The sequence below is a fragment of the Drosophila nasuta genome, chromosome X (genome assembly GCF_023558535.2).
Source record: "Drosophila nasuta strain 15112-1781.00 chromosome X, ASM2355853v1, whole genome shotgun sequence".
Classification (NCBI taxonomy): domain Eukaryota; kingdom Metazoa; phylum Arthropoda; class Insecta; order Diptera; family Drosophilidae; genus Drosophila; species Drosophila nasuta.
The window spans coordinates 25,457,777-25,473,369 of NC_083459.1; the positions used below are offsets into that span (position 1 = coordinate 25,457,777).

The 15,593-nt window shown below is 42.9% G+C and overlaps 2 protein-coding genes across 3 annotated transcripts; one reads left to right on the forward strand and one right to left on the reverse strand.

The window, feature by feature from the left end:
* Nucleotides 1-723: 723 nt before the first annotated feature.
* On the reverse strand, nucleotides 724-3,937 carry LOC132796933 (uncharacterized). 2 transcript variants are annotated; one of them, XM_060808295.1, is made up of 7 exons: nucleotides 3,849-3,937; nucleotides 3,481-3,543; nucleotides 2,638-3,422; nucleotides 2,173-2,565; nucleotides 1,820-2,056; nucleotides 1,701-1,747; nucleotides 724-1,280 (listed from the first exon to the last, which is right to left on the reverse strand). In XM_060808295.1, the coding sequence occupies exons 2-7, from the start codon at nucleotides 3,482-3,484 to the stop codon at nucleotides 1,250-1,252; spliced, it is 1,497 nt and encodes a 498-aa protein (XP_060664278.1). In that variant the 5' UTR covers nucleotides 3,485-3,543; nucleotides 3,849-3,937; the 3' UTR covers nucleotides 724-1,249. The 2 variants fall into 2 exon arrangements, with proteins under 2 accessions (XP_060664278.1, XP_060664277.1); XM_060808294.1 differs by lacking the exon at nucleotides 3,849-3,937 and having other exon boundaries at nucleotides 3,481-3,683.
* Nucleotides 3,938-3,944: 7 nt separating this feature from the next.
* On the forward strand, nucleotides 3,945-14,589 carry LOC132796935 (multiple inositol polyphosphate phosphatase 1). Its single transcript, XM_060808296.1, has 5 exons — nucleotides 3,945-4,167; nucleotides 4,238-4,674; nucleotides 11,119-11,483; nucleotides 12,575-12,763; nucleotides 12,827-14,589. The coding sequence occupies exons 1-5, from the start codon at nucleotides 3,945-3,947 to the stop codon at nucleotides 12,993-12,995; spliced, it is 1,383 nt and encodes a 460-aa protein (XP_060664279.1). The 3' UTR covers nucleotides 12,996-14,589.
* The last annotated feature ends 1,004 nt before the right edge of the window (nucleotides 14,590-15,593 follow it).

Here is a 15,593-nt window from a genome sequence, read left to right on the forward strand (position 1 = left end):
TTATGAGCAGCTTAAAAATCAATTGGCAGCACACAATTGTGGCGGCACGTAATCACGGCAGTTGCCAACACTGTTCCAAAGATCGATTTAAATGTTTAACTAAAACTCGTATATTTATGCACAATAAATATTTGTATTTTGTTTTATTTTTAAAAGTTCTCAAAAATAATAATAAAATGTTATGTGAATTAAAAATACCTGTAACGTTTAAAGAAATTGACGTTATGCAACACAGACTCTACCTTTCTGAGCCGGGCTTGTTTACAATTGATGAGAAAGCCCTTAGATCAATAGAATATTAATGGCCACTGTGTTTTTTTTTATCAACGACAATTCCGATAATGCATCTAAAATGCGATAAATAATTTTGCATATACATACATACATTGTGATCAGTTTGTTGGACAATTGATGTAGTATTTACGCGGTATTCGAAAGGCGAGCGCTGAACAACAGGTGGCGTGCCAAATGGAACTAAGTTTTTATTGCGTGCAGCGGCGCAACAAATCACACATCAAATCCCAATGGCAGAGTACACAAACTACGCAGATTATGTGCAAAATTACTTAGAGGGGGGGATGTGGGTATATGGGACAGGACAACGACCGTTGAGCATTACCTCTTATTAGTTTTTGGCGCAATAATAATCAGCTGGCACGTGCGGCGGCGCATTTTCCGGCGCCATATGCTACAAATCCCGACAGTCACAAAAGTTGAAAAACGCGGGTTTTTTTGTTTGTTAACAAATAACAGCACTTTTTATTTAATTTTGCAATTATTTAAATTAGTTTCGTGATATCGTATTACAGCAAAAATTAAATGAAACACCAAATTTTCAAATTGTTAAGCTTAAATATGTTTCCAGTTAGCGGGTGCGACACTTTTCTTGTGTTTTGCGCGACTGAGTAAATAACAAACAAAAAGAAAAGAAGAAATACATATGTTGTGAGTGCGTGCACAAAGCCAACTTAATCAGACAAAATGCCAGGCGTTAAGCCAACGTCGCCACCGGCCAAAACTGCCCCAATCCAAAATGGGCGGCCGGCCGGTGGAAAGCTCTTTGACTGCGGCCCAACAAAGCTTACAACACAACTAACAAAAGCTTTCACACACACTTGTTGACATCGCTGTGACTTGCTGCTTCTTCATGTCTTGTAATACTTCCAAAAACAAATAGCCATTCACTTTTTAGATTAAAATTAAAGATTATGAATAAAAAAAAAAACTAATAAAGAATTTGAGTGTGAGATTAATCGGGCAGCATTTCCGTTGTGTGAGCACTGTAAGGAAATTAAATTAGCAGCATTTAGTTTTAGTGATTTAACAAGTTTGAAATTTTAGTGTAAAACTCGATACTCGCTAGAAAACAACAAATAACAAGTGAATCAAATAGTTAGCAAAAATGTTAATAATTAGAAATTAAATAAGTTTCATCAAAAAAATTATGGTGCAGCAGCTTCTATATTATATATAGAAGTATTTAATTTGCCATAATTGTATGATAAATTAAGCATTAAATTTATGATTTCTTGTTGTAACGAGTAAATCGAATAAACGAGTAGACCATTCAAAAATAGGAGATAATTGACAATAATTTGGAAAATTAATTACAAATATTTAAATTTTCTATTAAGCAAATAACGAATTGCCCAAAAACAATGGACGGGCAGAATTTAAATATTAAAAAAAAAAAAACTTACCGCGCTGTAGCTCCACGAACAACACAAAAAGCAATATAACGCTCAACCTGGCCAAAGATAAAAAAAAAAAAAAAGACGATAACGATTTGCGAGGAATTTGAAAGACAATGAATGCTCACCATCATGGCAAAGAAATTATAGTTTTTAGAGAAGCGCACAGTGCGCAATACTGTCATGAAATACTTGTGAATTTCGCTGCCCATTTGCCTATCCCAATCGCAATGTGGACGACGATTCTCTTGCGTATTGAGAATCAAACCAAAGCTGCGAACGAGAACAAACACATCCGCCTCGCATCCCGATGTCGACAGATGTGTCCAGTTCACTTTCTGTGCCATTTCGAAAGCTTGCATGATCTGCAGGTGAAAAATGAAACAATTAATTTCTACACTTATGGAATAGGACTTAAATAAAATATCAAAAATGCTTGTATTTAAAGAAAATTTCTAAATGAAATCAATTTGTGACTCACCACATCATTCTCTTTTTCCGGAATCGGTTGACCGGAAAGCTTTGAGAATGTGGCCAGCAATATTGTCATGGCAACACGACGATTGATCTCGTCGCCCATCTTAATGAGTTGCACAATCGAGCTGTGCATATCGATCACGCACTCCATACGCGTTCTTCCTGTGCCCATCACAAAGCGATCACACAAACTCATGCCGATCATATCGGCATCTTGAGGTTCCAGCTCAGATGCCAGGTCACAAACGATCTCCAAGAGCTCGCAACGATACCCCATGCAATGCGTGTTCAGCAGCTCATAATGCTGCATCATAATACCCAAATGATACAGATCGAGCAGTTCATCTAGCTGTAATGTCTCCAATGAAGACACGCCGTCAATTAGGCCACGAAGCATCTTAAAAGATTTGACAAATATTTTCATTAAAATTTCAAGTGTTCTATAAATTCAAATCAAAAGCCCTCTTACCTGACTAGTGCCCTGTTCCTGCAGAGCATTGGGGAAGCTGTTGGCGATACTCGAGTTGAGCAGAAACTGCTTGAGCTGATCGTGCGTGTAACCGACTTTGGCTACCTCCACTGGTGGAACAACTAATGCGTCATTCAATGCCCTCAGCTCCTCTGTTTTGCGTTGCACAACTCGATTGTATTCCTTCTCAGCCTCCATGTCAATATAATCGCTATTATTATTGTTATTCGTATAACTAGTTGTTGCTTTGGTTAGCTTAACGATATTTGTTTTTGTTGCCTCCGTATGGTTGTTGTTGGCATTGGCCAATTCTTCCTCAAACGCTTCCAACTGCATATGCAATCCATTCTTATGGCTTGCTGCAGGGGTTTTCTTGCTACGTTTGCTTGCAATACGCGGCTCGGACTCCTCAGTCGATGTGGATGCTGTCGATTCTTTGCGAGATCGAGTTTTACTTGAAGGCTGTTGCTTGCGTTGCTTCAGCTTGGCAACAACTGCCGGCTGCTCATTCTCCTGCTGTTGCAGCGCCTCGGTTGACATGGTTCGCTTCCTCGTTTCTTTGAACTGTGGCCGATCCATCTCCACGGATTCGAGACGTTTCCTCAGCGAGCGCTGCGGTTGCTCTGCCTCTGACGATTGCTTGCGAGTTGTTCGCTTTTCCTGCTGCTCATTATGCTTTACTCCCTTCGCCTTTGGCATTGTTTTCATTATATTTGCCGCTAGCGTTTTATCAGTTAGCGCATTTATTATCGTGTTTTGTTCGGAGCGCGTCTTTCGTGCCGGCGCTGTAAAGTAACTGGCTGCTTAGCATTATCAAACAATAGCCATGTATTTTGCACTTACCCATCACAGCATTAGTTGATTGCCAAGAGGGGTTTGGCTGAATTATAACCCGGATTCATCAATCTTAAACAAAACAATTATTTAGAAATGCGCGCAATATCGAAGCTGTGCAATGCAATTGATATATATAGAGTAGTATCGTTCGGCATCGAGTACAAGTGTATTTCACCATTAGCTATTCAACCGATTGGCAACATTGGATGTAAGATTCGCCAGCTGGCAACGCCAAATAGTCAATGATGCTATCTTACATGTATGTGTGTTTCTCATATATATTACATGTATGTATGCGCAAACAGCAGAGCAGTTCCCTCATCCGCATTTGTATTTTTGATTGTCGAAACGTGCGTGTGTCGTTTTAAACTTACCTTTCAATGTTTTACGTTTATTTTGTAAAAAAATTCTCTACATAGTTGATTTCTATTTTGTTTTAACACCTGACAATTTCTTCTCAACTCGGAAAAATGCTTTATTTAATTAAATTACTAATACCGCTTCTACTATTGACGACTTTTATACCAAATACAACGCAAACACAACTGACGGTTGCGCCAACAGCTGATGTTACGACTCAGAAATGCGACGACAGCTTTGGATTGCAACGTAATGTACTTGAGCGGCGCTTTTCGACCAAGACACCGTATCGTGCTATTGCAAATTATAATGACACATCGCCTATATATAATGGTAATAATGCATTTATTTGTTTTTTATACCATATCTCAATGGCACAGCTGATTTTCATTGCTTTGTTAAGGTTGCCACCCGACACGGATTTGGTCGATCATAAGGCATGGCACTCGCAACCCCAGCAAATCCGTTATTTTGCATGCCAAGACGCGACTGGTTGAATTGCAGTCGCTGATTTTGCAGCAAATGAAACCGCCAGCACATTTATGTGCAGATGATCTGAAGCAATTGCGGCGCTGGAATTGGGATCATATCGAACCAGATGATGAGAAATTGCTGGTGGCCGAAGGCGAAGATGAACTAATTGAGCTTGCGGAACGCATGCAATTGCGTTTCCCGAAATTGTTGCCAGATCTCTATAATCCAGAATGGTATTATATGAAATATACGGCCACACAACGTACGCTGAAGAGTGCCCAAAGTTTTGCCACCGGTTTGTTTGGCCGCCATCGCATACATGCTATTACCTATCCGCAACCGCTGAAACGCGATCCTGTGCTGCGGGTAAGTTGGAATTACATTTTACAAAATATTACTGCCTGTTGAGCGAACAAGTCATTTAGTATTAAGGATTTGAAATTATCGCTTCGTTATGCATAATATGGCAACACTACTGCCTTAGTCTTCAAGTCAGGTGCTCCTAAGAAACACATCTACAATAATATTATCAATTCGAATATTACTAAAAATTTTTTTAAACAGACATATTTCTCTGCTATTGCATTGTTTTTATAATTAAAGTTCCTTTTGATACTGCAACACAAATTTCCTTAAAAAAAGATTTTAGTGTGAACACAAAATACTTGTTTTGGATATACCCAAAATTAGTACAAGTGGCCACACTACCATTTTGTGGAATCGCAATCGCAATAATGCGCACCCTCTGCTAGATAGTCAACATTGATTAGATCAGTAAACAGACAATTATATAAAAATGGAACAAAAATTGTAGTGTTTGCTTTTAAGAGAGGAGTGAGCGAACGAGTGAATTAGTTTTAAGGACTTGAATTTAGCGCCTTGTTTTGCATAATGTGGCATCGCTGCTGCCGCCGAAGAAGAAGACAATGCCGAAGCGAAATGGTGTGAGACCGAGGCAACGATTGAGCGAGACAGAGTGAAGGACACAGCAGAAACATATCGCAAATGCGTATTTCGTTATTAGGGTAAACAGCGCGTGCGTTTCCAACCAACAACGTTTTTATTTTTTTTTGTGCAAATTACTCTACTTCCAAAGCATTTGTTTATTTTGTTTGTTGTTTATTAATTTGTGCAAAGCGCGAGCGTGTTCGACAAATACACATATGAAGAAAAACTCAACTCACATACGAACATAATAATAATAATAATGAATCACAAGTAAACGCAACTCTAGGCGTACCAAAAAAAAAATTGTAAAAATTTAACTTGCCGTCAGTGTCGTCGCAGTCGCCGTCGCAGTCGTCGTCGTTGTCGCAGTCGTCGCCTTTGGGCTAAGGTGGTAAATTGTTGGGTTATGTGCAGCAGCGGACGTCGACGTTGTTGTTGTTGTTGTTGCTGCCGCTGCTTCTCTTTTTCTTCTACTTCATCTTCGTGCATACAAAATGAGTGTTTGCAGCATGTGTTGCTGAAAAAAATGCAATAAACTGTAAATAGCAGACGCACATACATACATATAAAAATATATATTCACTATTAAACATATATAAATATATATATATAGAGTTCACAACAACAGCAAAGATGATGGAATCGCTGTACAAAGAGAGCATTGCAATTGCTAGCGAAAGCAGCAATGGCAGCACTGGCAGCAGCAACAACAAAACCAGCATGGGCAGCACTGCGCACGGCGCAATTAAACGCGAGAACGAGACAGCAATATCGAGCACAACAACAACAGCAGCAACTACGGGGAAGGATGCAGTTACTCATGCCAACTACAAAAACTACAACTCCACAAAATATATGCGACAATTAATCGCACCCGATGGCGAAATCAATTTCATTGACGATTATCGCATTGCACTCAGCTTTGCGGCCAAACGGCATCAGGAGTCCATCGAGGCATTGAACTATGAACGTCTCCACTGGCGCATTAGAGAACGCATGAAGACGGCCAGTGTGGCGTTGGTGTTGTGCCTCAACATTGGTGTCGATCCACCGGATGTGGTTAAGATACAGCCCTGCTCTCGACTGGAGTGCTGGATTGATCCCAGCTCGGTGTCCGTACCGAAGGCAATGGAGTTAATTGGCAGCAACCTGCAGATGCAATACGAACGCTGGCAGCCGCGTGCCCGCTACAAAAAGTGCAATGATCCCACCGTCGAGGATGTGAAGAAACTGTGCACCTCGTTGCGTCGCAATGCGAAAGGCGAACGCATATTGTTTCACTACAATGGCCATGGAGTACCAAAGCCAACGGCAAATGGCGAGATCTGGGTGTTCAACAAGACCTTCACCCAGTACATCCCGTTGAGCATCTTTGAGCTCATCAATTGGATGGCAGCCCCATCGATCTACGTCTATGATTGCTCCAATGCGGGCATCATCATCAATTCCTTTCAACCCTTTGCCGAGCAGCACGAAAAAGAACTGGAGAAAGCGCTAGCTGCTCAGGCAGCGGGAGCAGCGCCCGCCGGTCAACTTGTCAGCTATAAGAACTGCATCCATTTGGCGGCGTGTGCCGCGAATGAAATACTCCCGATGAATGCACAATTGCCGGCGGATTTGTTCACCAGCTGCCTGACAACGCCCATCAATATAGCACTGAAGTGGTATGCGATGCAGGAGAAACTGGGCATGGTGCCGCGCATCCAGAGCGAACTGATTGACAAGATACCCGGCAAGGTGAACGATCGCCGAACCATGATGGGTGAGCTCAACTGGATATTTACGGCCATCACCGATACCATTGCATGGAATACGTTGCCCCGCGAGCTGTTTCAGCGTCTGTTCCGACAGGACTTGTTGGTCGCCAGCTTGTTTCGGAATTTCCTGCTAGCGGAGCGCATATTGCGTAGTCACGACTGCACACCGGTGTCGTTGCCAGCCCTGCCCGCCTGTCATCGTCATGCCATGTGGAAGGCATGGGATTTAGTTGTCGACTTAGCGTTGCAACAGCTACCCGATATCCTGGAGCAACAGGCGCCCTACCGTCAGCTGCCCTTCTTCGAACACCAATTGACCGCCTTTCAGGTGTGGCTGGACAGCGAATCCGAGTCACGCACACCGCCCGAACAGTTGCCGATTGTCCTGCAGGTGCTATTGTCGCAAGTGCATCGTTTGCGTGCCCTGGAGCTGCTGGCACGCTTCCTGGATCTCGGACCTTGGGCTGTTAATCTTGCGCTGGGCGTTGGCATTTTCCCCTATGTGCTGAAATTGCTGCAGAGCTCAACCCGTGAATTGCGTCCCGTTCTGGTGTTCATTTGGGCGAAAATTCTGGCTGTGGATCCCAGTTGTCAGGTGGATTTGGTCAAGGAGTACAAGTATTTTTTTGTCAGTGCTGCAGGACAATGCGGTGAGCAAACAGCACCGTACGTTGAGCGCCTTTGTGCTCGCCTCCATTGTGCACAACTTTCTGTTGGGCCAGACGAGCGCACTCCAGGGACCCTTGCTCTCCATTTGCCTGGAACAGCTGAACGACAGCAGCTGGTTGCTGCGCCAATGGCTGGCCATTTGCCTGGGCATGCTGTGGCAGAACTTTGAGAAGGCACGCTGGTCGGGTGCCCGAGATTTGGCCCACGAAAAAGCTCTATGCGCTACTGAGCGATGCCATTCCGGAGGTGCGAGCGGCTGCGGTGTTTGCTCTGGGCACTTTCATCAGCTCGGTGACGGATCGCAGCGAGGAGCAGGCGAATAACATTGATCGGATCATTGCCATCACGCTGCTGGAGAAGGTGGGCGAGGATATGTCGCCACTGGTGCGTCTCGAGTTGGCGGCCGCATTGCAATGGATGGTGCTGCTCTTTGAGACACAATTCGTAACGGTGTATTTGTCCGAGCAGCTGAATCACAGTCACAGCTCGTCGCTGGTCTTGTGCGGTGGCGAACGCAGCGCCAGCATCACCCACGGCATGCCTAACGCACCGCCACAGTCCACACACAGCCTGGAGCGCTTTGGCCATGTGACCATACGACGGGGCGTCAGTTCGAGCTCCATTTCGAACATGAGCAGCTCGAGCACCGGCGGCAGCGGTGGCGGTGGTGGCAGCAGCAGCGGCGGCGGCAGCGCCACAACCAACTTTATACCCTTTCAATCGATCTTCACACGGCTGTGGCAGGGCATCTACAATCTCGGCCAGGATCCACATCCCCAGGTGGCGGCCACAGCGCAAAAGATTATCGCCCACGTCCGAGATGCAGCGTTGTGCATGATCACGGCCAAAGAGGCTACAAATGCGACGGCCGGTAGTAGCTGCAGTGGTGCGGGAGGAGGTTCGTCGGTGGGACCGCGGGATCTCGAGAAGCTGAACAACAGCAGCCTGAGCGTCAGCTTGCCACCCAGTCCGAATACGCGTTGCAATTACTTGGGCGCCAGCGGTGAATCACCGCCAGTGGGTCACGGTGGCGGTGGTGCAGCTGGTGGCGGTGGCGCCGCTGTCGGCTCCAGTCAGTGGGTGCAAAAGTTGCGTTTGTCGGGCAGCACCAATGCGGACACACAGCGCAAGTTGCGCACCAGCTCGATGAACGATGAGACCGATGGCGGAGCTGGCGGTGCCACAGCGCACTCGGCACCCGGTATAAGCGGTGGTCCATCCACCGGGGGAGGTGGAGGCGGCGGTGTCTTGGGCGGAGATGGCAGTCATTCGGCACGCAGCAGCGGCAGCGAGACGCAACACTTTGGTGATGGCAGCAAGCCGCAAACGCTGCAACCGATTGTCCAGACACAGTTCATCCCGTGGGCCATTTCGTATTTCACTCGACCAGGAAATCAACGGTACAGCAGCGCCGAGGGCGGCAGCGAAGCGGAGGAGCGTCAACAGCGTTGGCCCATCGATCGCAATTCCACCGAGTTGCGTTCCCGATTGTATCGCTATCAGCGGAACAAGCACATCCGAGATGGAGCGTTGCGACAGCTTAAGGATCAGCGAGTGCAGCGGCTGGATGCGTACAATTGGGTGCGGAAGACACAGTTTACACCGTCGCTGGTGAAGTTGTTGCCGTATGAGCCACAGATAGCGGTGGCCTACAAGGAGAAGGTGCTTGTCTATGACTTTGTGAAGAACTCGGTGCTCAGCTACGGCGAGAATGCCGCCGAGAGTGCAGCGAGTAGCGGCAGCAGCGCTGGCGGTGGCGGTGTTGGAACCAATGCTAATCAAACGAATGCGAGTGGACGCAAAATCTCGCGTCATTGGAACTATGCGCGTGTGAGTAGCTTCGAGCTGTTGAATGCCCAGGACACGGGACTGATGCTGGTGGCCCACGAGGATGGCGTCATACGCGTTTGGCAGCCATCGAGTGTCGGTCAGGATGAAGTGCAGTCGGCAACGCGACGCTTGATCAGCGCCTGGGATGCTTTACCACGCGCTGGCAGCGGAGTTGCCTCATCGTCCGGATCGTCGGCCACACAAACGTCGGGCATCTCATCCAATTCGTTCAACAACAGTTCCTATTTCGCCCGCCTGCTGAAGACGGATCTGCTGCTGATGCACAACGCGGCGACCACAGGCAGCACTGGCTACAGCGGCTCCGCAAGCGTTGGCGTCGGCGGTGTCGTCAACAATTCGTCTGGGAATGCGTCGAACAGCGCGTCGGTTCAGTCGGGCATCGGGTCAAGCAGTGGCTTAGGCAGCGGGAGCAGCTTGCATAATTCGTCCGGTGGCAGCTGCAATGGCGCCTCGTCGGGCATTGTGACCGCCTGGCAGCAGTACAGTCAACACCTGGTCGTCGGTGGGAGTTCGCATCGTTATCTCCGCATCTGGGATGTGGAGCGTGAGCTAAAGCTAACGGATTTGCAGCTGGGACGTGATACTACGGTGCGTGTGTTGTCGCCATTTATGGCCAACACTCGTTGCAACATTGTCGCCGCTGGTTGCACCGATGGCAGCGTTCGATTGTTTGACAAACGTTGCGATCTCCGCATCGGTGTGTTGCGTGATCATGCGGCGCCCATTTTGCATTGCTGTTTGCGTGCCAACGAGACAACACTCGTTGCTGGCTGCACTGCCGGCAAGGTGTGCATCTTTGACTTGCGACAAACAACGGACAACAGCAGCAGCAGCTGTGGCAGCGGGAGTGCAACAATAGCGCCGGTCACGTGGCAAGCGGGCGGTGATATCACAGCGATGGCAACGCATCCATTGGCGAATGCCATCGCCTGTGGGAATGCATCGAAGATATGCATCTACTCGCTGAGTGGATCGACGCAGAGCGTGCTGCGCAGCAACGAGGGATTCATGGGATCGCGCAACCCATATCCCACCTGTCTCTCCTTCCATGCGTACAATGTCCAGCTGGCGGTGGGCTTTGTGGACAATACAGTCGCTGTCTACAGTCCCACACCAGGTAAGATGCGTTGCTCGTTACTAATCACTCGTCACTCGTTTGTGTTTGTACACGCTGTAGGAGAGTAATGAACAACTCGTAAGAGTCTTAGCTAGTTATTATTGCAGATGTGGTAATCTTTTAAATAGTAGTTGTGTGAGAGATAATCGTTCTTTGTATATAATATCTTCTCGTTACGTGTAGCGTTTTTGTACTCGCTCAAATGAAATACAGCACAGTTTATGTAGTCGTAGCTATATATTATAGTAGGTGTGCCTAAAAAATAGTTAAACGTAGCTAGTCAGTAGTTGCGTAAGAGATACTCGCTCTTTATAACATTTACTCGTTACTTAAAACTTTTTACTTTTTACTCGCTGTAGAAAAAACAACTGCATATTTAAAAAAGCAAAAGCGTTCTATATTTATAACCACTCGTTACAGTCTCTCGTTTGTTTACTAACACTCGTTACTTTTGCTTATTCGTTACAGTTTTATAAACTCTGCAGCCGCTGGAAAACGGACGTCGATAAGAATCCTGAAACAATGTTTAATGCACGTAGCTTTTATGCGGAGCCAGCGATGCAGTCAGCAGTGGAGCAAGTGCGTTCGAGCACACAGTTATCGGACGAGTTAACCGACGAGGACGTTCAACTGATGTACACGGTGTGCGCCTTTGAGACGGCCTGGCAACGCCATAAATCGCCATCCGTCTGGTGTCGCTTCTTCGATGTGCACTCGCTGAGCGCCTTGGAGTTCGCCGAGGATCTCGAGTATTATTGGAACGATGGCTACGGCTACGATTTGACCCATCGCATTGCCTGTCCGGCAATCGCCGATATGTTTGCGACCATCGAGTGAGTTCTTATTTTTCTGAATACTCCTACTAGTACTAATTGAAGTATTGAAACTGTTTTTTGCTAAGAAACTAGATTATATTTTCAATGTTCATTTTAAACTAAATCACATACAAGTTCTTCTATTTGCTATTAGGAAAAACAATATGAATCAGACTTAAGGAATTCAAATATATGTCAACACAGAAGTTCGCCGAGTTTAGGCCAGAGGTTAAAGCAGAGAGATAATAGCAACAACAAAAAGTCCAGCAAATAACACTTTTTAGCAGTTCGCTTGAGATTAAAATATGCAAACAAATGTTGAAAATGTAAATTCAATTTTATGATCGACCCCATTAACTAAATTTTCTGCTTGCAGATTTTTGTTTACCTGTTAGCTGAGTTGAGATTCGTAAACGATCAATGTATTGAATATCATTTAATATTAGCTTTTATTGTTAAAAAAATAAGATACAGACGACTTTAAAGTTCTCACAGTTATTTTATAGAGTTTAAATTAAATTTATAGTAAAGCTTAACTTATATGTAACTTATGTATAGATCACATTAATTTAGATAAATGAAATATTTCAAAGTTATTTTATAAGAAGTTTAGGTGAAAGTTAAATTAAAGTTTAGCTTAACTTATGTATAGATCATATTAATTTATTAGAATACTTTATTTGGAAATATCAAATTTAGATTGCAAACTACGAAAACATTCAAATTTCAGTAATAAAACAATGACATTCATTTAATTGTGGAAACCCCATGTAAGGAATGTATTTTAAAAGATTCATAGGTAGGATGCACATTAAAAAACCCAAACTAACTATTATTTTTGAATCTTTAAGAAATTAAAGTTTAGCTTCACTTATGTATACATTATATTCATTTATTAAAATACTTTTTGGAAATCCGGATTTTAGATTGCATAATACTATTAAACAATTACATTAATTTAATTGTGGGAAAACCATGTAAGGAATGTTTTTAAAATGATTCTTAGGAAGGAATGACATTTACAAAAAAAAAGACCTAAAATATATCTTTTAAGAATTTTAAATGAATATATTTCAGAATATACAATAATAATGATCTTTTTATTGCAGTACGCCAGGTGATCGCGCCAATGCCACATTCTATTTTACGCACTCGGGCACACTGCTCAAGATGTTGGCCCATCTGGGTGTGGCCCGTGATGAGAGACCGCTGACGCACAAGGATTTTGGCAAAGATCGTCTGTGGCGTACGAGTGAAATCGATGCGTTCGCAACCAATTTGGCCTTTGTGCGCTACGAGTAAGTTACCTTTGAATTAAGCCAATCAATCCGAAAGCATATTAATCGAACAATTAATTGCAGTTGCATTGAAAAAGAGCCGCAAGTGCTGGTGATGCATCAGGAGCGTGTGGTACGCCTTCCCGGCTGTCCGCAGGATGACGATCTTTGTCCGCTGTCGACGCTGCGACGCAACTATGCGGATAGCGTGGAGCGCTGTGACTTTGAAGCGCTCTGCCAAGCAGCCAACTAAGAGACAGACAGCGAGAGAGAGAGAGAGAGAACGAGCACAAGCGAAAGAGAGAGACAGAGAGGAACTAGTGGAGTGCAAGAGAGAGAGAGAGAGAGACAAGGGAATGGAATTGGATGGAAGTTGATTGTGGAACAATTATTGCTGCTGCTGCTGCTGCTACTGCTGACGGATGCTGATGATGATGATGATAATATTTATGATAATGATGGTGCTGCTGCTGCTGCTCCGCTACTGCAAAACTATGTGAAATTTAACATGACCAGAGGGATTCGTCGCAATTTTGTGAAATTTGAAATGATGTCGAGCAAACTGAAAAGTCGATATCGACATCGAAAGACAGGTTGAGAGTTGAAGGGAACTATAGAAGAGAAAGAGAGAGAGGGGCAAGAGATAACGATGCTGGATATAGGAATAGGGATAGAGAATAGCGTTAAGTGTATTACAAAGAAAAAGAAGCAAAAACAAAAACAAACCAGAGAACAAGAGAGTGAATGATAGAGAGATAATTTTTAATGTTAAAAAAAAAGAAATCGAAATTAGAGAAATCAAAAGTTAAGATTGGAGTCAACAAAAAAAAGAAGAAATGTACGTGTTTTGTATGCCTTATAATCAATGTGGACCATCCAAATCCAGAACGAAAACAGCTGAATACAGAAACGAAAAAGACAGAGAGAGAGAGAGAGAGAGAGCACAAGTAATGGAATTAGAGCGAGAGCAAGAGCGAGCAGAGAGAGAGAGACAGTGAGAGAGTGAGTGAGGAATTGAGAGATTCTAACCCGAGAATTGTCTATTATGCCTATATCTATATATACACACACTTATAGAACCATATATAATAACGATTTGTACTTCTTGAACTCTGCTAAACATATTTCAATTTTTTTTTTTGTTTTGTTTTTTATTATTACAACAATATTCTTTATTTGTGTTTTGTATGCTACCTTTTTCGACACACACACACACACACAACGATAATAACGATCTATATCTATCGGAACTATATACCAATCTACATACATAAAGTATACATGAAAGCGAAGCCCTTGTACATACCTAACTATATATGTATATATATGTATATCGGAAACAAACACACACACATATATATATATAATTAATAAATAAGATTAAGAAAAAAAAGAAAACGAAAAACAAAAAAAAAACAGTTGAATACACGAAAGCGAAACTAGATTTTGTGTTAGTCTTTAAGCCTACTATGTATGTGATTTTGTTTTGTTAGTTCATACATACGATAACTATATATTTTTTTTTTGTTTGCGCTCGTTTATCAATTGATTAAGCAAAAGCATAACGATGTGTTTAATAAAGAATAACTGAATTGCAATTACAATTGTGAAGACGCATCAAACAAAAAGTCGAGTCATAGTTAAGCTGCTCCTTTTCCCTCCCCCACAAATAGCAACAATTACACGCATATATATATATATATCCATACTATATATATCTTAACTATATTCACTTCTATGTTATACTTATTATTATCACAACTACAACACGAAATATTCTAACAAAGACTTGAATTTCGAACCCTTTAAATTTGTTTTAAAATAAAAGGAAAAAACCTAAAAAAAAACGAAAACAAATAAAGTGAAAAACTGCGAAAATGTAAATGCAATCTGTCGCATCATCTACAAAAATGAGATAATACCTGTTGCCTTTGTTCCCTCCTCCTCTCCTCCATCTATATCACCCTCCTCCGTTTGTTGACTGCTCGTTAGCAAACTTCCCGTGTGTGCAAAGCGTTTGTTGGCTTTGTTTTTGTTTTTTTTAGAGTCTGCTAATTGGAATTCTTTTCTCATTCGGAACTATCAACTTTGGAGTGTATATTCGATTGACGATTGAGACGACGACTGAGACCTATTCGATATGTATGCGACGTTGCAACTGTTCCGTGTTTCGATCGCCCATTCGGGGGAGAATTGATCAGCTCCAAAAATAGAGCTAACACCAAGAAGCATATTAGAACGGTTCAATTATGATATACTATTGACGCCATTATACCCTTTCTCTTTTTAGTTCTGTATATATATTTTTCTTGTCTATGTTCTTTTCAGTTTTAAATAATATTTCGCATAGCCCAAATCCGTCATATTGTTTACAAGTTATTCTTATGGATATGAATGTTTTTTTTTTTTTTTATTTTATAGGGTGTCTTTGATTTCGGTAGTATTAGATCTAATCAAAATTCGATGGAACCTGTTTCAGCTGTCACACAGTTAGCGTTCTTATTATAATTTCATCGTAAAATCGATTCTGGATTTAAATTACGAACTTTACAAAAACAAGTCGACGGTTCAAATTCATTTTTTTTTTTTTTTTTGGGTTTTGTGTGCGTACATTCCACACGTGCCGATTAAGCGTATATTGGCATCGGTAAGGTTTTCGACATAATGTGTGATTCACGATTTAAGTCAGAAATCTGTTAAGCATAAATAAATTAAAATTATGACTAAGCAACATATGTAACTGTGAACTCGAAAAAACCATTTATGGAAAAGTTTAAATAATATTATTTTTTTTTACAGATTCTTCAAGCTGTAGATACCCGTCCATTTGTAGGGTATCTAATTAAAATTT